The following is a 23245-nucleotide window of genomic DNA, read 5'->3' as shown; positions in this document are numbered from 1 at the left end:
GCGGAGCCGCGAGCTCTCCTCCGCCTCCTCCCGACTCGCCGCTGCCCCCGGTGCCGGCGGCGCATGTGCCTGGCCACCCCTCCCCGGCCCTGGATTCCACTTCCTCTCCGCTGGCGCTGCCGCCGCAGCCGCCTTCAGGCCCCGCGCCGCCTCCGGAGTCCATGGCCGGGACGCGCTGGGTGCTCGGGGCGCTGCTCCGAGGCTGCGGCTGCAACTGCAGCAGCTGCCGGCGCACCGGCGCCGCCTGCCTGCCCTTCTACTCGACTGCCGGCTCCTTTCCCTCGGGAGTCTCGGGTCGCCGCCGCCTGCTGCTGCTGCTCGGGGCCGCCGCGGCCGCCGCCTCTCAGACGCGGGGCTTCCAGAGCGGGCCTGTGACCGCCGGGAGGCTGGCGGGCCCTCCCACAGCGGCCGCGTCCGCCGCCGCCGCCGCGGCCGCTGCCTCGTACCCGGCCCTGCGCGCCCCTTTGCTGCCGCAGTCACTGGCGGCGGCTGCGGCGGGCCCGGCGCGGGGTTACAGCCAGGTACGTGGGTGCCGAGAAGGGCCGCGCGCCGGACCCTCCCCCGGCCGCGCGCCCGCGCCCCTCGGCGTGCGTCTCGCCGGCGCGCGCGGGGTTCCGCGGCACGCGCCGCACCCCCCTTCCGCTCCCACCCCCGCCCGCCCAGTCCTCCTATTGGGCCCCAGAACAAGGGACGCTTTCCCAGGCCTCGGGTTTTCTCCTTGTTTTTGTTCTCCTCTCGAGTCTGTGGTCGGTTGGGCAGTGTAAGTGTGACTGGGGGTGAATGTTGAGGCCTTGTTTCCCGCCGGCCTATGGTAGGTTTTGTGAGGCGGTCTCCGTCCCCGCCGCGCATCCCTGTCGCTCCCCGCCCCCCGGTCGTGAAGTTGGGAGGCTGGACCCCCGGAGGGTCGGGACTTTATGTGTCGCTCGAGCACTAGGCCTGGGCGGCCCTCGGCGCACCTCGCCGTCTGCTGCTGAGAAGCTTCCCGCACTCGCGTGGGCAGGGTTGGTGGGGGGTTGGGGGCACAAGCAGGCTGGTCCCCGGCGCTGTCCTCGCTCTCGAGTCCCGGGGGAAAGGCGGGTTGCCCCAGTTACTGAAGGTCACCTCCGCCTCTTCTGACGGAAGGTCCTTTAGGACCGTGGGTCACCGCCGGTGGGAAGGACAGCTTGGAGACCGATATGGGGGGAGGGGGGCCGAGGAGAGGAGGTGTCTGGGGCTGAGGATGACCTGGGGACCCAGGAGTGAGTCTACAGTAATTTACTTGATTTTTTAGTAAGTGTGTACAGATTGCAAATATTTTGTGCCTCATAGGAAGCTTTCCTTCTGCTTGTTAACGTGGCGTCTGGGAAATGTCAGCACACTTTTTTTGACTAACATGTTCCTGATGCCTTGGGTCATATTTATCTTAATTCAGTTTTTGCTTCTCCTTGAACTTCGGGAAACTGGGAAGCTGATCAGCATGGCTGCTGTCTGCCAGTGGCTGAGCTAATGGATTTGAATCTGGGCCCAATAGTTTTTGCTGCCCTTTTTTGTAAAAGCTTGTGATGCTTATGGAATTCTGGGAAAATGGGGAATGTTGTTTTGATTAAAAGAAAATAGTATGCCTTTGTGACCTGGCTGCTCTTTTTTTCTGATATTTTTTTCTGTGAATTTAGCTAATATAATGATATGTGTTGAGCCTTTACTAGTATTATACTGTGCTTGCATTATTGATTCCTTAAAATTATGTGTAAATCTTCGTGAAAATGACAGGAACATAAAAAAGCATGAAGTATCTCTCTTCAGTAGAGTGCAAGTCACTTGACTTAGAGCCTGTCTTCCCGTGTTGATAATCGTAGTGCTTGTTGCATTCTTATTAAATATGTATCAGGCCTTTGCTACACGTTCACATTTATCATTGACTCCTTAAAATTAGACAAGTTTTCATGTAAATGGTAGGATGGTACAAAGGAATCTGTTTCCTTAGCCTAGTAGAGTGCAAGTCTTAAAACCTGAGTTGTCTTCACTGGTTATGGTTGTGGTGCTCGTTAGAACCTTGTTATGTTCCACTTTTTGTTTAGTTTCGTAAAATATAGTTTTTTGCATGTGTCTCAAGCTCCAGTTACCTTACACTACTGCTTTTGTGATTAATGATCTTTTCCTTGTTCAGTTGACCTGACATACCAGTTGACAGGTTAATCTTTGCAAGTATCCTGCTGACTTGTTGATTTATACACTCCTAAATGTCTTTTATTAGCTCCCCTTTGCCTACCAGTTTAAGGACACACACTGAGCTTAACACTCAAGTCCTCTGCTGTGTGGTACCCAGTTCCTTTTGCCAGCTCATCTTCTTTGGCTCCTAATTGCACCCTGCAGTTTAGCTAAATGCAATTATTGCTGTTTTGCAAATGGGCTTCTGTTCCTACTGTTTGTTCCCCTTCTCAGACTGGACTGTCTGGCCCTTATATATTGCTCTCAGAATTCTAGCCTGCCTTCAGTGTTCATCTCATATCTTGTCTTGATTCTTTTGTTTGTGCTCTGTTTTCAATTTCTATAATATCTTTTATCGTAACTATAAACTTAAAACATCTTGTCCGTGTCCTTGTCCTATGCTACATGGTAAGCTTTTTGAGATGGAGGCCCAGTTATGGCCTACTGTGGTTAGGAGGTGTTTAAATATATGTCAAATTGAAGGGACCTCTCTTGTCCCGCTTTAACTAAAACACTATTAGGTGTAATTTAAGATTGATAAATTTAAAAACAAGCCTGGAATAAAATTTATATTCTGCCAAGCCATTATGCTGTGTATGCTTCTTGCTTTAGGACAATGTAAGCCAGAACAGGATGAGTTAGATTTGTGAATTTTCCTGGCCTCTGAAATAACTAATTGTCCCTAAAGAATAACATTCAGAGTCTTTTTGTAGAAATAAACATTTGCTAAGTACGTGTTCAAGATATATTTCTGCAATTCTTCATTTCTCTTGGAAGGAATCCAAAACTACCTACCTGGAGGATCTTCCACCTCTCCCTGAGTATGAATTGCCTCCGTCCAAGTTGGGAGAGGAAGTGGATGATGTTTATCTCATTCGAGCTCAAGGATTGCCATGGTCTTGCACTGTAGAAGATGTGCTTAGCTTTTTCTCAGGTATATTGTATGTATGTTTTAAATATGTAACTTTGGGACTCCACTGCAATCCAGTGGTTTAGACTCTGCTTCCACTGCAGGGGCACAGGTTTGATCTTTAATGGAGGGGGGGACTAAGATCCCATGTGCCACATGGTGTGGCCAGAAAAAAAGTTGTAATTTCATTTGCGTAAAAGGTACTCCCATAAAATCCAAGTTAGACTATGCTGTAGACATCTTATTTGATGGATGGAAATTGTCTCATTCTGAGGACATCATATGTATTATTTGTCATATATACCAGATTTAAAGACCTTAAATATAGCAAAAATTTTAATGTTAAAACTATATGGTGTGAAACCAGTTTTTTCAGAAGTTTTAATGTGTGCATAACCTGTTAGTGGAAATATGTTAGTGAGAATATACTTCAGTAGTTCTTTGTAACACATATATTGTTGTTGTTGTTCCCTTAATAACATGTTTGAAGGTTTATGTATTTATGGTTGATTTTAAGCTTTTGTATCTTCCTCTGATTTTTAATTTTCCTGCTCCTTAAGAGGCTTCTAGAAGATGCTGGCTTAAATGTTACATGTTAAATAAACATGTAATACTATATTAAGTACCTATGTGCATTGTATTTACATCTTCAACTTGCTCCCAATATAAGGAGTGCACAGTTTGGGGATGTCTTTTCTTTGGTAATGAAAAAGAGGAAAAGTTAAATTATGTTGCAGAGTTATTCTGATAGATATTTTAGAGTTCTTATGGATATGGTCATAACAAAGAAGACACTTATGCATAAACCTAACCATATTTTAATTCCTTGAATGATGTCAAACCAATTGTAGAAACATTTGGAAGGACATATTAATCACATTTTGTGTTGAGCCTAGCCTGATTTGCCATTTACTGATCATGAGGTCATAAACTTATGTGCTAAAGTTTGCTTATCTTTTCCACACGAAACATTTAAAGAGGCCACTACCATCATTAGCATTTGGATGCCTTTGGTGCTGAGGGTTTGTGTAAGGAAAATGGCAGGCAGTTTGGATCCTGCTTCATTTTGTTGTTGGAAGATTGCAACTCTGATTACTTGTATTGATATGATTGAGCTAAAACTTTGATTTCTGGTTTTGATTGATTTTACTCACAAACTTTCAGACTGCAGAATTCGCAATGGTGAGAATGGAATTCATTTCCTCTTAAATAGAGATGGGAAACGAAGGGGTGATGCCTTAATTGAAATGGAGTCCGAGCAGGATGTGCAAAAAGCCTTAGAAAAACACCGCATGTACATGGGGCAGCGGTATGTGGAAGGTACGTGGAGTCATATTATTGCTTTTTGGAATCATTACATTAAACTGTACTTTACAAAGCAGTTTCATTTGATCCTATGTTAAATATTATGAATAGTGAAGTAGTTAGATACTATGAATAACCCTTTTCCAAGGTGGGAAAATGAAGCTAAAAATAACCTGTTTCTTGTCTGTAAAACGAGGATGTTGACAAAGTTTACCTCTGATGTTGTGATGTTACAGCTGGCTCATGGTAAACATCTGAAAATGTCCTTTATTATTTTCACCAGAGAAGTATTATTACGTATGTTTTTAGATTCTTATATAATCTACCCAGTGTGATTATTTTTTAAATGGATTCTTTGTTATATAAATTTTGCATACCTTTTTTTTTTTTGCTTAGTCTATGAGATAAACAATGAAGATGTGGATGCCTTAATGAAGAGCCTGCATGTCAAATCTGCACCTATGGTAAATGATGGAGTGGTTCGCTTGAGAGGACTTCCTTATAGTTGCAACGAGAAAGACATCGTAGATTTTTTTGCAGGTGCTTTTCAGTTATATCATGTTTGGGCCCTCATATCATCTTCCTCCCAGCTCCCCTAGTGGCTTAGTGGTAAAGAATCTGCCTGCCAGTGCAGGAGACTTCAGTTCAGTCCCTGGGTCAGGAAGATGCTTTGGAGAAGGAAGTGACAATCCACTTCACTATTCTTGCTTGGGAAATCCCATAATTGGGAGACTGGCAGGCTAGAGCCCATGGAGTCACAAAGAGTCAGACATGACTAAGTCACTAAAGAACAGCAACAGTCTTCTCCCTCCGTTGTTTCCTTTTATCTTAGGTGAACATTTTCCTAGTTAGTCAGTTCAGTGGTATTCAGTTGCTAAGTCGTGTCTGACTCTTTGCAACGCCATGGACTGCAGCAACACCAGGCCTCTCTGACCATCGCCAACTCCTGGAGTTTACTCAAAATCATGTCCATTGAGTTGGTGATGCCATCCAACCATCTCATCCTCTGTCTTTCCCTTCTCCTCCCGCCTTTAGTCTTTCTCAGCATCACAGTCTTCTCAATTGAGTCAGTCCTTCACATCAGGTGGCCAAAGTATTGGAGTTTGAGCTTCAGCATGAGTCCTTCCAAAGAATATTCAGGGTTGATTTCCTTTAGGATGGACTGGTTGGATCTCCTTGCAGTCCAAGGGACTCTTAAGAGTCTTCTCCAACACCACAGTTCAAAAGCATCAATTCTTTGGTGCTCAGCTTTCTTTATAGTCCAACTTTCACATCCATACATGACCACTGAAAAAATGATAGCTTTGACTAGACGGACCTTTGTTGGCAAAGTAATGTCTCTGCTTTTGAATATGCTGTCTAGGTTGGTCATAACTTTTCTTCCAAGGAGTAAGCGTCTTAATTTCATGGCTGCAGTCACCATCTGCAGTGATTTTGGAGCCCCAAAAAATAAAGTCTGCCACTGTTTTCACTGTTTCCCCATCTATTTGCCATGAAGTGATGGGACCGGATGCCAAGATCTGTTTTTTGAATGTTGAGTTTTAAGCTGCTAACTTTTTCACTCTCCTCTTTGACTTTCATCAAGAGGCTTTTCAGTTCTTCTCTTTATGCCATATGGGTGGTGTCATTTGCATATCTGAGGTTATTGATATTTCTCCTGGCAATCTTGATTCCAGCTTGTGCTTCATCCAGCCCAGTGTTTCTCATGATGTACACTTTGCATATAAGTTAAATAAGCAGGGTGACAACACACAGCCTTGATGTACTCCTTTTCCTATTTGGAACCAGTCCATTTTTCCATGTCCGGTTCTAACTGTTGCTTCCTGACCTGCATACAGATTTCTCAAGAGACAAGTCAGCTGGTCTGGTATTCCCATCTCTTAAGAATTTTCCACAGTTTATTGTGATCCACACAGTCAAAGGCTTTGGCATAGTCAATAAAGCAGAAATAGATGTTTTTCTGGAACTCTTGCTTTTTCGATGATCCAGTGGATGTTGGCAATTTGATCTCTGCTTCCTCTGCCTTTTCTGAAAGTAGCTTGAACATCTGGAAGTTCACAGTTCATGTACTGTAGAAACTGGCTTGGAGAATTTTGAGTATTACTTTACTAGTGTTTGAGATGAATGCAATTGTGCAGTGGTTTGAGCTTTCTTTGGTATTGCCTTTCTTTGGAATTGGAATGAAAACTGACCTTTACCAGTCCTGTGGCCACTGCTGAGTTTTCCAAATTTGCTGGCATATTGAATGCAGCACTTTCACAACATCATCTTTTAGGATTTGAAATAGCTCAACTGGAATTCCATCACCTCCACCAGCTTTGTTCATAGTGATGTTTCCTAAGGCTCACTTGTTTACAGGAGAAGTCTTCATTTGAAGTTCCAATATTTGTAGATTATATAAGTATTTTGACCTATCATGCTAATCTTTGAGGGTGTCACATTTAAAAGTGATTTCACATGAAGTTTTTATTTTTTTCTATGAGGAAAACATTCTTTCATAAAAGTGGCTGTATTTGTCTAAGACAGCAATTTATATGATTTAAAGGCATTATTATCTAATTCTTAGCAGTAAGATATGCATCAGCAGTGATGTTAGTCTAAATTTCTATTTCACCTAATGTGTAATTAATGGCAAAAAACAGAGAGAGTTGTGTGTTTTAGATGGACTGCTTGGACCCTAAACATCCTGGGAATAGGTGAGTGTTATTGGCTTTTTACTGCATAATAATTTTCTTCCCATTAGGTGGGTATAGGCTTTGAGACTGGCAAACTAGCTGCACAGTTTTACTAATAAAAAAGAAATTTTTAGAATGTGATTGAATGTATTAAGTTGTAAGACTAAAACAGCTCTTGTTAGCAGCACTAATTTGTAATAATTTTTGGACACCTAGGACTGAATATAGTAGACATTACTTTTGTCATGGATTATAGAGGGAGAAGAAAAACAGGAGAAGCCTATGTGCAGTTTGAAGAACCAGAAATGGCCAGCCAAGCCCTTTTGAAACACAGGGAAGAAATTGGCAACCGGTGAGTGAAGCAGATAGTAATGATGTAGAAAGATCAAACATTGGGTCATTTTCATAAACACAGTGTAACATGACTGTTAAATTATTTCAGTACAGACATGAGTTGTCAGATGTCCATCACTTAGATGAATAAATTGTTAACATTTGTTACATCTGCTGCATCTGTTTTTTCAGTTTATGTCTTTTTTTTTAACATCTCAATATTTATTATCTAATGCCAGTCCATAATCACATTTTCCTGTTTATACCCAAAGGTATAAGCCAATAGGTTATACCTATTTATACCTTTTCTAGTTGCCTTCTTTTTCCCCACCAAAATCTAGACATGGTCCACACGTTACATTTGATTATTATGCTTGCAGTTCTGTTAAGTTTGAGCAAATCCCCTTTCCCTTTTTATTCCCTTCTCCTTTTTATTATTTTTTTCCCCCATTAGGCCATGCCACGTAGCTTGTGGGATCTACATTCCCCAATTAGGGATTGAACCCACGCCTACAGCAATAAAACACTGAGTCCTAGCCACTTGACCACCAGGGAATTCACCGCCCCCCGCTTTTAATATCCAGTTGGCTTTTGAAGAAATTGAATCAGTGGTTCTGTATAGTGTCTCACATTCTGTATTTATATTTTTGCTTCCTCATGGTGTCCTTTAACTTACTCCTTTGTATCCTGTGTTATTTCCTGGTAACTAGATGTTAAAATCTTGGATTTATTCAGGTTAACATTTTGATATGAATACTCTATAGAGGCTTACCAGGTGCTCAGTGGTAAAGAATCTGCCTACCAATGCAAGAGATGCGGGTTTGATCCCTGGGTTGGGAACATCCATGCTAGAGGAGGAAATGACAACCCACTCCAATATTCTTGCCTGGAAAATTCCATGGACAGGAACCTGGTGGGCTAGAGTCCATGTGGTCACAAAGAGTTGGACACAACTAAGCACGAGTTAGAACTGGACATGGAACAACAGACTGGCTCCAAATAGGAAAAGGAGTACATCAAGGCTGTATATTGTCTCCCTGTTTATTTAACTTATATGCAGAGTACATCATGCGAAATGCTGAGCTGGAAGAAGCACAAGCTGGAATCAAGATTGCCAGGAGAAATATCAATAACCTCAGATATGCAAATGACACCACCCTTATGGCAGAAAGTGAAGAAGAAGTAAACAGCCTCTTGATGAAAGTGAAAGTGGAGAGTGAAAAAGTTGGCTTAAAGCTCAATATTCAGAAAACGAAGATCATGGCATCCGGTCCCATCACTTCATGGGAAATAGATGGGGAAACAGTGGAAACAGTGTCAGACTTTATTTTTGGGGGCTCCAAAATCACTGCAGCCATGAAATTAAAAGACACTTACTCCTTGGAAGGAAAGTTATGACCAACCTAGATAGCATATTGAAAAGCAGAGACATTACTTTGCCAACAAAGGTCCATGTAGTCAAGGCTGTGGTTTTTCCTGTGGTCATGTATGGATGTGAGAGTTGGACTGTGAAGAAAGCTGAGCGCCAAAGAATTGATGCTTTAGAACTGTGGTCTTGGAGAAGACTCTTGAGAGTCCCTTGGACTGCAAGGAAATCCAACCAGTCCATTCTGAAGGAGATCAGCCCTGGGATTTCTTTGGAAAGAATGATGCTAAAGCTGAAACTCCAGTACTTTGGCCACCTCACGCAGAGTTGACTCATTGGAAAAGACTCTGATGCTGGGCGGGATTGGGGGCAGGAGGAGAAGGGGATGACAGAGGATGAGATGGCTGGATGGCATCACTGACTTGATGGACGTGAGTCTGAGTGAACTCTGGGGGTTGGTGATAGACAGGGAGGCCTGGCATGCTGCAATTCATGGGGTTGCAAAGAGTCAGACACGACTGAGCGACTGAACTGAACTGAAGCACGAGCACAATAAATCTCCTTAGTAAATTTAAGAAATGTTGCCCATCTAGGTCTGTAAATGCAGATGACTCCTATAATTTGAGCTTGATAACCTAATTTGGAAAAGCATTGTTCAGAAGAAGGAAACTGGTTCCAGAAGCCTGAATTTAATAGTTCCACAGCCATACAGAAAGCAAGTTAGAACGGACATTTAGTTCATGAATTCTCCTTAGCCTCTAGTTAAGACCTGAGGCAAGTTAGCTCCTCCTATACAGTGACTTTTAATGTCTTGGCAGATATGATGAATTTTCACAGAAATGATTTGTAAGGCCTCAAGAGATTATTAATCAACTGTATTAAAAAATAACAAAACCTTTCTTAACAGATTCTTTTTATATATACAGTTGACCTTTGCATATTTGTCCTTGTGGAGTGAAATGGGGTGAAAACATTGGTAAAAGGAAACTGTTACCTTATGGAGGATTAAATCGTTGACCTGGTCTGTTGAGAGTACTTTTTCATGGGCTGATGTCTATGTCCATTCTTACTTTTCTCCCCACCTGTTATCTTTGGACACCCATGTTTGTTGACCTTTGGAAATATATATGCATATTTTATTTTAAAAGAGTTCACTGTGAAGTTAATTTGTACCATTTGCACATATTCACTTTTGTTTTGACATAGATATATAGAGATATTTCCAAGCAGAAGGAATGAAGTTCGAACACATGTTGGTTCTCATAAGGGAAAAAAAATAGCATCTTCTCCCACTGCTAAATATATAACTGAGCCAGAAATGGTCTTTGAAGAGCATGAAGTAAATGAGGATATCCGACCCATGACAGCTTTTGAAAGTGAGAAGGAAATAGGTAAGGACTTGCCTCTTATTGAAATTCATTGGGTCTGCGTTGTATGTTTTGATATTTGTTTAAAAAAAAACTTTTTATGACCATGTTGTATGACATTGTAATAGTATAGGATAAAGGGTATTGAGGTAAATATTTAACATGTCTTTGAGTATAGTGTGTACTGTGAATACACAGTCTTCCCTCAGTATTCACAGGGGATTGGGTCCAGGACTCGTCATAGATGCCAGAATCCATGAATGCTCAAGTCTGATAGTCAGCCCTCTGTATCCAGAGTTTCCAGGGTATGAAGGGTTGACTGTACAGGCCGAAGATACAGGTTTTTAAAAACTTTACTTATTTTTTTGTAGATTCTGTGTCAAAAGCCAGTTTTCACATATATAACAAAAAGAAGTAAGTTTGTCAGCATTTTAAACTTAAGCTGGGAAAAGCTGGGAAAAGATGTGTGTAAGAGAGCAGGATTGTTGACAAAGGAAGGAATGTTGTCTGCCTCCGTGTTTAATTATTCCTTTGATTCTTAATCCTAAAACAGTGTTTAGAATCTTGAAAGTTTGATAAATACGTTCTAAGTTTGTGCCCTAGAAATATCCCATTACCATATTAATTTTTTTTAAGTGATTGTAACCCAGGAAATTTCTTGGCTTTATTTTTCATTCATAATTGTTTTTCCTTCTCTTTGTTGTTAGAAAAAGATACATTCTTTATAATCTGGTAATGGTTTGAGACACTAAATCCTTATAAGTGTTCAGGTGATATCTGTTAGGTGGGGGAAATTTCAGATGATTGGCTTTTAAATGGAAGCCCTCTTCCTTACTATTTGAAGAGGAATTGAGGATTTTGAAATTAAAATCAAAAAAAAAAGAAATTAAAATCATTCATAATTGCAGTCTGCGAATAACTCTGAAGCTTTGATGTTCCTGACAGTGCTTTTTGTTCCACTTCTCAGAATTGCCTAAGGAGATGTCAGAAAAGATACCAGAGGCTGTTGATTTTGGAACTACGTCTTCACTACATTTTGTCCATATGAGAGGATTGCCTTTCCAAGCCAATGCCCAAGACATTATAAATGTGTGTGGCAGTAAGATATCCAATCTCAATAGCTTTGAATAATAGTTCTGAAGTTTTGAACTTCTATTTGGGGAAGGTAGAGCAAGATGGCATCTCCATGACTCTGGAAGCTTGTTTTATTTTTGTTAGCTGAGAAGTGTGGGTTTTATTACATTTTCAAGTCATCTATAATGGCATAAAACGATTTTACAGATGTAGAATTATATGGTATAGGTTTAGTATTCAAAGTAAAAAAGCTTGGTTTTCTCTAAATTAGTTCAGTTAATTTTTGAGTTTAAAAAAAGACTCAGAGCTTTTCTCACATTGTAATTATCTACTAGACATGAATCTACTTATCCTAAATGCCTGGAGCTTTCAGTTGACCATATAACCTTCTTGCATCCAGCTTCCCTGATTTTTGAGAAAAGAAATTTTAAAAATATTTTATGATAGATATTATGTGAAATGAAAAGATACGAAACAACAAAGTACTTACTGATTTTCTGAACTTGAGGATGTATACTTAAGGTAGATCCAAAGCTGGAGCCTTCAGTTAGCAGGGGGTCATCAGAATTGTCATTATTTCAAAGAGCCTAATAGAAATCATATCTTTACCCAAATGAAGGTTGCACAGTCTCTTTAAAGAATTGCTTTCTGTTGCTTTGGTTTGGAATATTAACCACTCAATGTGGTAGCTCTGTTTAGGTGGTGCTGGTAAGAAAATGATTATTAGCTGCATGTCTGATTAAAACATGGTAAAAATGAATGATTATTAAGAAATGAAGTATTTTTGTTGGGTGATTTTTTAGAAACACAAAAGGATGTATATGGGAGGAATAATAAATGTAGTCTTTGTTGGTATAAAGGAAAGTTTGAAAACTATTTGTATATTATTGTATTTATAGTGTAAGTTCTCTATGAACAGATATTTGAAATATAACCTTGAGTTCTAAGAAGATCAGAAGAGCCAAATGAAATGGTAGATGTGTAATTACATAGTTGCTTAAAGAGATTTCCTAAAAGTAAATTTATTAGATGTATGAATTAGAGTCTGAAAGAAAAGTGCAGGGCCACCAGACTTGTAGAAATTGGACCTAGTAACATTATGTTCCTTTTGGCTCTCTTTGTTTAGTTTTTTGCTCCATTGAAGCCTGTTAGAATCACCATGGAATACAGTTCCAGTGGGAAGGCCACTGGAGAAGCTGATGTGCACTTCGATACCCATGAGGATGCTGTTGCAGCTATGCTCAAGGATCGGTCCCATGTTCGTAAGTGCTGCCCATGATTTTTGTTATCAGTCTTGACAACAAATCCCTTTTACTGTTGTAGAGTTTACCCAGAAGTCTTTCATGGGGGAACTGTATTCTGCTAATAATATTAAATAAATGTAAAGAAGACAAAACTCTACCTTATAATGAGAAACATTTATTTGTCTATTTACTATTCTGAATATTTCTATCCAGAGTTAGGTTTTGTTTTGTTTTCGTTTTTAAATAAGGAAAGGATGGGACAGAGGGTTTGAGTTACTGGCTAAACTCAAAAAAATGGCTACAGTATTACTTCTGCCTTTGTAACTTTTTAAAAATGGACCCTTTTATGTTATTCTCAGATCATAGGTATATTGAATTGTTCCTGAATTCATGTCCGAAAGGAAAATAAAACTTCAAAGGATTCCAGATAATAAGGTAAATTTAAGAGGTAGAATTGTGGAAATTATTTTCAGTTGATAAATTAATCATTAACTCACTAATTTGTAATATGTAAAACCATTCTCTTTTTAATAAAGATCAAACTAATCATGATTGAAGCCTCACTATAAGAAATGAAATTCTCCTGGGAAATAGAATTCATTATGATCGTACAATGGCTTGATTTTCCTATTAGAATCTCTTTGCATCGTTCCCAGCATTCATTCTGTGTGCCTAAAAATAATTTTTCACCTTTAGTAACTGTATATTATATTATAATACACTGAAAATGTGCCTCATATTAGCTTGTCTTCCTAAAAAATTAACTCACATTTCTTAGTTCTAAGATACAGCCTTGTCTAACTCAGTGAAACTATGAGCCATGCCTTGTAGGGCCACGCAAAATGGACAGGTAATGGTAGAGAGTTCTAACAAAATGTGGTCTAATGGAGAAGGAAATGGCAAACCAATTCAGTATTGCCTTGAGAACCCCATGAACAGTATGAAAAGGCAAAAAGATATAACACTGAAAGATGAATTCCCCAGGTCTGTAGGTGCCTGTTATGCTGCTGGAGAAGAGTGAAGAAATAACTTGAGAAAGAATGAAGAGACCAGACCCAAAGTAAAAACAACACCCAGTGGTTGATGTGACTGGTGATGGAAGTAAAGTCCGATGCTGTAAAGAACTATATAGCATAAGAACCTGGAATGTTAGGTCAATGAATCAATGATAGGTCAATGTTAGGTAAATTGGAAGTGGTCAAACAGGAGATGGCAAGAGTGAACATCGACATTTTAGGAATCAGTGAGCTAAAAGTGGACTGGGATGGGTGAATTTAACTCCAGTAGTCATGTATGGATGTGAGAGCTGGACTATCAAGAAAGCTGAGCACCAAGGAATTGATGCTTTTAAACTGTGGTGTTGGAGAACACTCTTGAGGGTCCCTTGGACTGCAAGAAGATCCAACCAGTCCATCCTAAAGGAGATCAGTCCTGAGTGTTCGTTGGAAGGACTGATGTGGAAGCTGAAACTCCAGTACTTTGGCCACCTGAAGCGAAGAGCTGACTCATTTGAAAAGACCCTGATGCTGGGAAAGATTGAAGGCAGGAGGAGAAGGGGACGACAGAGGATGAGATGGTTGGATGGCATCACCGACTCAATGGACCGGAGTTTGGGTAATGGACAGGGAGTTGGTGATGGACAGGGAGGCCGGGCGTGCTGCGGTCCATGGGGTGACAAAGAGTCGGGCACGACTGAGCAATTGAACTGAACTGAACTGAACCATTATATCTACTACTGTGGGCAAGAATCCCTTAGAAGAAATGGACTAGCCCTCATAGTCAACAAAAGAGTCTGAAATGCAATTCTGGGGTGCAATTTCAAAAACATCAGAAGGATCTCTTGTTTGTTTCCAAGGCAAGCCATTCAGTATCACAGTAATCCAAGTCTGTGCCCCAACCAGTAATACTGAAGAAGCTGAAGTTGAATGGTTCTGTGAAGACCTACAAGACCTTCTGGAACTAATACCCAAAAAAGATGTTCTTTTCATAGGGGAATGGAATGCAAAAGTAGGAAGTCGAGATACCTAGAGTAACAGGCAAATTTGGCCTTGGAGTACAAAATGAAGCAGGACAAAGGCTAACAGTTTTACCAAGAGAACGCATTGGTCATAGCAAACACCCTCTTTGAACAACATACAAGAAAACTCTACACGTGGACATCACCAGATGGTCAATACTGAAATCAGATTGATTCTTTGCAGCCAAGATGGAGAAGCTCTATACAGTCATTGAAAACAAGATCAGAAGCTTACTGTGGCTCAGATCATGAACTCCTTATTGCCAAATTCAGACTTAAATTGAAGAAAGTAGGGAAAACTACTAGACCATTCAGGTATGACTTAAATCCCTTATGATTATACAGGGGAAGAGACAAATAGATTCAAGGGTTTAGATCTGATAAGACAGAGTGCCTGAAGAACTGTGGACAGAGGTTCATAACATTGCACAGGAGGCAATGATCAAGACCATCCCCAAGAAAAAGAAATGCCAAAAGACAAAATGGTTGTCTGAGGAGGTCTTACAAATAGCTAAGAAGAGAAGCAAAAGGCAAAGGAGAAAAGGAAAGATATACCCATTAGAATGCAGAGTTCCACAGAATAGCAAGGAGAGGTAAGAAAGCCTTCCTAAGTGATCAGTGCAAAGAAATAGAGGAAGACAACAGAATGGGAAAGACTAGAGATCGCTTCAAGAAAATTAGAGATACCAAGGGAACATTTCATGCAAAGAAGGGCACAATAAAGGACAGAAACGAGCTGGACCTAACAGAAGCAGAAGATATTAAGAAGAGGTGGCAAGAATACATGGAAGAACTGTACAAAAAATATCTTCATGACCCAGATAACCACGGTGGTGTGATCACTCACCTAGAGCCAGACATCCTAGAATGTGAAGTCAGGTGGACCTTAGGAAGTGTCACTACAAAGAAAGCTAGTGGAGGTGACTAGTGGAGGTGATGGAATTTCAGTTGAGCTATTTCAAATCCTGAAAGATGATGCTGTTAAAGTGCTGAACTCAAGGGGATATGTCAGCATATCCATGTCAAATATGGAAGCAAATGTGGAGAACTTAGCAGTAGCCACAGGACTGGACAAAGTCAGTTTTCATTCAAATCCCTAAGAAAGGCAATCCCAAAGAATGTTCTCATTACCACACAGTTGCACTTAACTCAAATGCTAGTAAAGTAAAGCTCAAAATTCTTCAAGCAAGGCTTCAACAGTATGTGAACCATGAACTTGCACATGTCCAAGCTGGATTTAGAAAAGGCAGAGGAACCAGAGATCAAATTGCCAACATCCGTTGGGTCATCAAGAAAGTAAGAGTTCCAGAAAAACATCTACTTCCGCTTTATTGACTACACCAAAGCCTTTGACTGTGTGGATCACACCAAACTATGGAAAATTCTTAAGAGACAGGAATACCACACCACCTTACCTGCCTCTTGAGAAATCTCTACGCAGGTCAGGAAGCAACAGTTAGAACTGGACATGGAACGACAGACTGGTTCCAAATAGGAAAAGGAGTATGTCAAGGCTGTATATTGTCATCCTGCTTATTTAACTTACATACAGAGTACATCATGCGAAATGCTGGGCTGGATGAAGCAAAAGCTGGAATCAGGATTGCTGGAAGAAATATCAATAACCTCAGATATGCAGATGACACCACCCTTATGGCAAACAAATGAAGAACTAAAGAGCCTTTTGATAAAAAGTGAAAGAGAAGAGTGAAAAAAGCTGGCTTAAAACTCAACATTCAGAAAACAGATCATGGCATCTGGTCCCATCACTTCATGGCAAATAGATGGGGAAACAGTGGAAACAGTGACAGGCTTTATTTTCTTGGGCTCCAAAATCACTGCAGATGGTGACTGCAGCTATGAAATTACAAGACGCTTGCTCCTTGCAAGAAAAGCTATCACCAACCTAGACAGCGTATTCAAAAGCAGAGATATTACTTTGCTAACAAAGGTCCATACAGTCAAAGCTGTGGTTTTTCCAGTGGTCTTGTATGGATGTGAGAGTTGGACCATAAAGAAAGCTGAGCACTGAAGATTGTGCTTTTGAGCTGTGGTGTTGGAGAAGACTTGAGAGTCCCTTGGACTGCAAGGAGATCCAACCAGTCAATCCTAAAGGAAATCAATACTGAATATTCATTGGAAGTACTGATGTTGAAGCTGAAACTCCAATACTTTGGCCACCTGATGCGAAGAACTGACTCATTGGGATAGACCTTGATGTTGGGAAAGATTGAAGGCAGGAGGAGCAAGGGACAACAGAGGATGAGATGATTGGATGGTATTAGCAACTCGATGGGAATGTGTTTGAGCAAGCTTTGGGAGTTGTTGAAGGACAGGGAAGCCTGGCGTGCTGCAGTCCATGGGATCACAAAGAGTTGGACAGGACTGAGCAACTGAACTGAACTGAAGGTATTTTTAAGGTGTTTAAAACAATACATTTGAAACCAGGGTGTATCATGGATTTATATACGTTTAATATACTACTGCTTCTTTTCCGAAAATGGTGTCATGAAAACTGTTTTCCTAGGAAGTACATAGATTTCATAGAGTTTTATCTGTGACAAATCAAGTAGATATATTTTGATGTTGCTTCCCTGACTCAGTGCTATGTTGTATCTTTTTCCCCATAATTAATATATTGTGATCGTTTTTCTACATGTAGTGGTGCATTACTTTAAAACATTTAACTGTAATGATTTCTTGAAAACACATGGGGCATTTCTTTACTGTAGTCAGGCCATTTTTGGATATAAAATCCCACAGTTGTGGGCCTTAAATATATTTATGTTAGCTAAAATCTGTGTAAAATATATTTTGTGTTCAACCTTGAAAATCTGCTGTCTTTCTACCAGGCTGCAAACACTCATGCCTAACTAATTTTCTTTATCTTAGTTGTTTGTTAGATAACTTGCAGTAAATCAGAAAGAAAAAAAGTATTGAATTTGTAGTTTTAAATGATATGGGAATGTGTGCAGCACTTTTTTAGTTTGAGTAAAAATGTGCAACTTTTTTGTTTCATTTTCAGGATGAAGCAAGAAGCATTTCATTTGCACATCTTTCTTGGACTTGGGATCTAAAGTTCCAGTTTTTTAGCAGCAACTGCTAGAGAAGCGATTTCAAGATTTTGGGTTAATTGCTTAAAAGAAAAATTACATAGTGGACTGTTCAGAGAAAAAGATTCAGTTTAGAATTATGATACAAACCTCAAATTTAGTTTTTTTGTTTAAATTGTCCAGGATCTGGTTTAAAAATCTGGTCTTTATTTTATATAATTAAAGTTTGTTTTCATAGATGATTTGTGACCCAGAAGGCTACATATTTTTATTCAGCACTGTCCTTTAAAATATTTCTCCCATTTTAAAAGTTATCCGTTTGAGGTTTTGGATTTTGCCTATAAATTAAGAGATACAATGTAAAACTTTTCATGGAATAAAATACTGATTTATTTTAGCCAAATACTCACCAAAGCAAGGAAAAGTTTCAGGCCCTTGAACCATTATAGTTTTGCAGAGTTATTTTAATTTTAGATGTATTTGATTACTTAGATGGGGTAGGAATTAAAAAAACAAAACAAAATAAATACCACATGTTAGTGAGTGTAAATGACAATAATTTGGCAGTTTTATGTCTTAGAAATGTTTTGCCTTTTTCAGCCTTGTGCTAAAGGCATTTAATATTGGTGCCTGTATAATTAAGGAGGGAATTATAGTCTCAACTTAAAAGTTGTCTAACCCATCCCCTCCTCATCCCAGTGAGCTCCCCCCCCCCCCCCCGCCCCCCCGCTCAATCATCTTGTTTTGATTTTGGGGTAAACCTTAAGGTGTGTGTTAGTCTAAGAACTGTGAAGTGACATGTCATAACAGTCCTGACTTGTAAGGACATTAATGGCTTCACTTGAATTTAAACCAGCTCTAGGTAGGAAAAAAATCTTGTCTCCTCATTTGCTTTTTCAGTGGGGTAGCACATCCCATATTTTAGAACAAGTAGGGGTGCCTTGCTTAAATAAAAATAGCATTTAATGTATAATTGTGTGAAAGGTTTATGGGTAAAGCTGTATTTCTGTCACATTGTGGCAGTATCTTCTGCTTTAATATTAAACAGCTTGTTATTTAAATACTGGATCAAAATGGCTGGCTTCAAATTGTAGTCATTAATAAACTAACTTTATGTGAACCTGTGTAGGAGAATCAAAGTTCTGTATAGTTTCTTTGCCTTGTTCCCCTTCTCAGGGTGACAACTGTCACGTGGTTACCAGGAGATGCAATTCTAGTTCTTAAAGTTGAATTAGCCCAGATTTCTGAGAGGTGGTATCTGAAAGAGAGATTATGCCTTCTCTCACTTAAATCATAACCATCTTTGAATACCAGCTAAGATGAAATCGCTGTACTGTAAGTAGTCAATAAATGAAGACTTATTTCAGGCTGAAGATTACCTAAGAGTATTTATTTTGGAGTGTGTGAATCAACCTAATATATTTTTGTTACGTCAAGTCCTGGTCTATTAATATAAGAAGAAATGGTTAATTTTTAGTTGTGTTTGTTTTTATCATCCTATAAGAATGTGATTCAATCAACCAGCTTAACATCTTCCATGTTACTACCTAGATAGAAATGTATTTCCATACGTGGTTGAGTGTACTGAGCTATGTAAACTGGTGTCTGTAGCTGTATGAGCTATTAGAATATGATCTTTTCTCTCTCTCTCTCTGTACAACTCTTAGAAAAGAATGAGAGCAAGATGTTCTGTGGTGGGTAAGCTTGAAGGGATATATCTTCTTACCATACTAGTGGCCAAGTTCTCAAAAAAAAAAAACAAAAAAAAACCCGGCGTGCATTCTTGGGAAGTCATCTTATGAATTCATGTAATACTTTCCAATACTCCCTTTAATAGGTTATTGCTCATAATTTATGTTAGTAATAGCTGACAAGGCAAATGTAGTGCAGGAAAGAGAAGAAAAGCAGCACATAATAGAATAAAAGTAATTTTTATTTTTATCCAATCTAAAGACATACTCCCCCCCGCCCCTCAAAATGTGACAAAACTAGTTTGTGCATCATCATTTTCTATTGAAAGAATAGTGGCAGTGAATTTGCTCTTGTCTTTGGGTCCTTTGTGTCTTTATAATCTCCTCTGTGGTAAAGCTGTCAAAAATAGTGGGATTGGATGTGTCAAGGTTTACCTGTATCCTCCTTTGGGCTGCTCAAAAGAATTACAAGGAAGGGATACTGATAAGGAGCATATAGATACCAAGGGGAAAATTGCTGAAGACTGTGTTCTGATCTGACATACTGTTAGCAGAGAGTGAAGCAGAACCGTTTTGTTTGTCCCTCTGTGTCTGGGTGAGAGGCTTCTGCCAGGTGCGGGGGGAGACTGAACCCACTATGGAGCGAAAGGCTCTGAATCCTCCTCAGTATTTCTGCAGTGTGGCCAGGAAGAACCAGGAGAAAGCCACTGCTATTATGTGACATTCTGAGGAAGTGACCCTCCTAATTATTAGTTAGTTACTCTATTGGCATCCTCTGCCCTACAGTTCCTTAGCACAATGGTCTGCAACCTTTTTGGCACCAGGGACTGGTTTTGTGGAACAATTTTTCCACAGATGGTTTCATAATGATTCAGGGGCATTGCATTTATTATGCTGCAGCTGATCTGATAGGAGGGGGAGCTCAGGTGGTACTGTGAGCAATGAGGACTGGCTGTAAATGCAGATGAAGCTTTTCTTTGCTTGCCCGCCTTCTGCTCACCTCCTGCTCTGTGGCTCAGTTCCTAACTGGAGTGCTCCATGGCCCAGGGGTTGGAGACCCCCTGCCTTAGCAGGTTCTCATTTGAGAGATTTTTCTCTGGGTTACATCCTATTTATCTTATAATTTAAAACATACTGTTACTTTGAGAATTTTCCCTAAATTAAGTGAAAGGGTTGACATTGAATTAATAGGACCTGAATTAGTAGAATGGCATATTTCAGCAGTAAAGTGCCTAGGTTTCAGCAGTTTAGGAAAAAAAAAATTGCTCTAATGTAGTAGGAATACATTTTCCTTGCCTGAATTCAGCAGATTAAAAAATAAATCTCTGAAGTTTGTACTGAGGGAATAAAGCTGCTATAAACATTTGTGTGTAGGTTTTTTGTGTATACATGAGATTTCAGCTCATTTGGGTAAATACCAAGGAGTGCGATTGCTGGATCATATGGTAACACTATGTTTAGTTTTGTGAAAACCTGCCAAAATGTCTTCCAAGATGGTTGTACCATTTTGCATTTCCACCAGGAATGAATAAGAATTCCTGTAGCAACTCATCCTTGCCAGCATTTGGTGGTGTCAGTGTTTTGAATTTTAGCTATTCTAATAGGTGTGTAGTGGTATTTAGTTTTAATTTGAAGGTCCATAAATTGTATAAGATATTGACATCCTTATATACATTTGCATGGGCATGTTGTCTTTGGTGAATTGTCGGTTCAGATCTTTTGCCCAGTTTTTTAGTTGGGTAGTTTCCTTACTGAATTTTAGGAAGAGGACTATAGGGAGATTTGATTTGGTTCTAAAGCCTTGATAATACAAGAATAAACAGGATAATTTAAAGTTTTTGTGTTTTTACTTTTTGAAGGAAATAAAATTCAAGAGATACGAAAGGGTATATAGTGTACAGTCTCCTTCCATCCTGTACTTCAGCCACCTAGTTCCTCTTCTCAGGCAACCATGTCATCATGGTTATATTTTCTAATGTAAACTTCCAGTGATTTTACTATATAATAGGTGAATATTGGCATTTTCATTTATTTTAAAAATATACTATTCTTTACCTTTTTTTCCCATTTAATACATCCTAAATATTTTATATTGGTACATAAAATCCTTTCTCATTTTTTAAAATGGTTATACAGTATGGATGTAATTTATAATTTAACCTGTCATTACTGATGAACATATAAATTGTTTATAGTCATTTGCTATTTTAATGCTGGAATGAATTACCTTGTATAAATTTAGATCATTTTGTACCTGCATAAATTTCTCTATAGGATAAATGGTCAGAGCATGTGCACTTGTAAACTTATATCTAAAATTCAGTTTCTATCTATAGCTTGTTTTTTCTTAGTTTGCACCAGCAATGCAAGTCCCCATTTCTCCACAACCCCCTCAAACAGTGTATTAGCAATCTACCCTTGCCAATCTGCCAAGGTTAAAAATACACAATTTCTTCATATTTAAAGGCTTTTGGATTTTCTTTTGTATGAACTTGTCTTCATAGCCTGTCCCCATATTTCTTTTTCTCTTATAATCCCCATCTACTTATCCTCATTAATTTTAAAACAGATTCAAGATAACCATCATTTTTTCTGAATATATGTATATCCTATATTTCTTTTTAAAAATAGGACTTTAGGGACTTTCTTGGCTTAAGACTTGTGCTTCCAATTCAGGGGGGGTGGGTTCAAGCTCTGGTCAGGGAACTAAGATCCCACATGCTGCTCAACCCCCCCAAATTTAAAAATAACCATTACTCCTAAAAATACTAGTTTCTTATCAAATAATTTCTCAAAAAGTACATTTGAATCAGGATCTAAGCAACAGTCCATACCCTGCAGTGGTTATTATGTCTCTTTTTCCTCTGCAACATGTTTTAATAACAAATTTTAATAAAAACTTCAAATATTTGGAAAAATTGAATGCCTATACATACTACCACCTAGATTTTGGAAGTAACATTTTACCATATTTTCTTCATGTATTTATGCTTCCATCAATGCATTTTGTTTATGTGTGTCCAAGTTGTAGACATCTATACTTGAATCTTAAGCTTTGTAGCATCCGTATTATTAAGTAGACTTCTTATTCTTGGGGTAAAATGTACAGTGATGTGAACAAATGTTACTTTGATGAGTGTTGATACATGACGCTGTAACCCAAACCCCTTACAAGCTGTGGAGCATTTCCATCACATCAGAATATTTCTGCAGTCGGTTCCTGTTCCTCCTCCGTCCTTTAAGGTTAGGATTTTGTTTTCACCATAGTTTCGTCTGTAAATAGAATCATTATATATTCTTATGTAAATTTCTCCCACTCTGCATTTGTTGACATTCATCTTTGTGTGTCAGCCCTTTGTTCCTTTTCATTGCTGAGTAGTATTTCACTGTATGAATATGCTATAGTTTAATTTTTCACTGGTCTGGTGAAGGGCTGTTTATTTTTTGGCTATCATGAATAAAGTTGCTATGAATATCATGTGCAAGGCTTCTTGTGGACCTACGTTTTAATTTCTTTTGGGTAAGTACATAGTGGAATATCCTGAATTGCAAGGAGATATATATATATATATTTTTTTTTTCTTTTTCTTTTTTTCCTAGCCATGCCACACAGCATATGGAGTCTTAGTTCCTCAGTAAGGGATTCAACCTGTGCCTCCTATAGTGGAAGTGTGGAATCCTAACCACTGGACTTCTGAGGAAGTCCCAAGGTTGATATATATTTAATTTTACTAGAAATTGACGTACCCTTTTCCAAAGTGATCATTCTATTTTAGATATCCCAAACAATATGACAGTTCCAGTTGGTCCACATCCTCACTATTTGATATTTCCAGCCTGTAATTTTAGCCATATTCTGTGTAAAATAAGACACACAAAAGGTTTTAATTTACTGTCCCAATCAGTGACGTTAAGCATATTTTTGTAAGCTTATTGACCAAATATCTTAAGTGAAATTGAAGTTTCTGTTTTTTGTTTCTTTTATGTTTCCCCTTCCATTTTATGTATTGGAGAAATGCTGTG

At 39.2% G+C, this 23245-nt stretch overlaps 1 protein-coding gene across 2 annotated transcripts; it reads left to right on the top strand.

The window, feature by feature from the left end:
- Positions 1-16: 16 nt before the first annotated feature.
- On the top strand, positions 17-22700 carry GRSF1 (G-rich RNA sequence binding factor 1). Of its 2 annotated transcripts, none has more exons than XM_070790924.1 (10): positions 17-521; positions 2965-3121; positions 4262-4417; positions 4799-4942; positions 7294-7429; positions 9983-10167; positions 11111-11232; positions 12344-12479; positions 12821-12896; positions 17504-22700. In XM_070790924.1, the coding sequence occupies exons 1-9, from the start codon at positions 162-164 to the stop codon at positions 12868-12870; spliced, it is 1446 nt and encodes a 481-aa protein (XP_070647025.1). In that variant the 5' UTR covers positions 17-161; the 3' UTR covers positions 12871-12896; positions 17504-22700. The 2 variants fall into 2 exon arrangements, with proteins under 2 accessions (XP_070647025.1, XP_019818449.1); XM_019962890.2 differs by lacking the exon at positions 17-521 and adding an exon at positions 678-811.
- Positions 22701-23245: the final 545 nt, after the last annotated feature.

Source organism: Bos indicus, chromosome 6 (genome assembly GCF_029378745.1).
Source record: "Bos indicus isolate NIAB-ARS_2022 breed Sahiwal x Tharparkar chromosome 6, NIAB-ARS_B.indTharparkar_mat_pri_1.0, whole genome shotgun sequence".
Taxonomy (NCBI): Eukaryota; Metazoa; Chordata; class Mammalia; order Artiodactyla; family Bovidae; genus Bos; species Bos indicus.
Note: the sequence above shows the minus strand (reverse complement) of the source record. Positions and strands in the feature narration are given on the sequence as shown.

What these genes read in the sequence shown, in the direction of transcription:
- GRSF1 (XM_070790924.1), top strand. Translation starts at nt 162, where the DNA reads ATGGCCGGGACGCGCTGGGTGCTCGGGGCGCTGCTCCGAGGCTGCGGC. An exon ending in GGGGCAGCGGTATGTGGAAG is followed by an intron (nt 4,418 to 4,798) that starts GTACGTGGAGTC and finishes TTTTTTGCTTAG; the next exon opens with TCTATGAGATAAACAATGAA. An exon ending in CAAGGATCGGTCCCATGTTC is followed by an intron (nt 12,480 to 12,820) that starts GTAAGTGCTGCC and finishes TGTTATTCTCAG; the next exon opens with ATCATAGGTATATTGAATTG.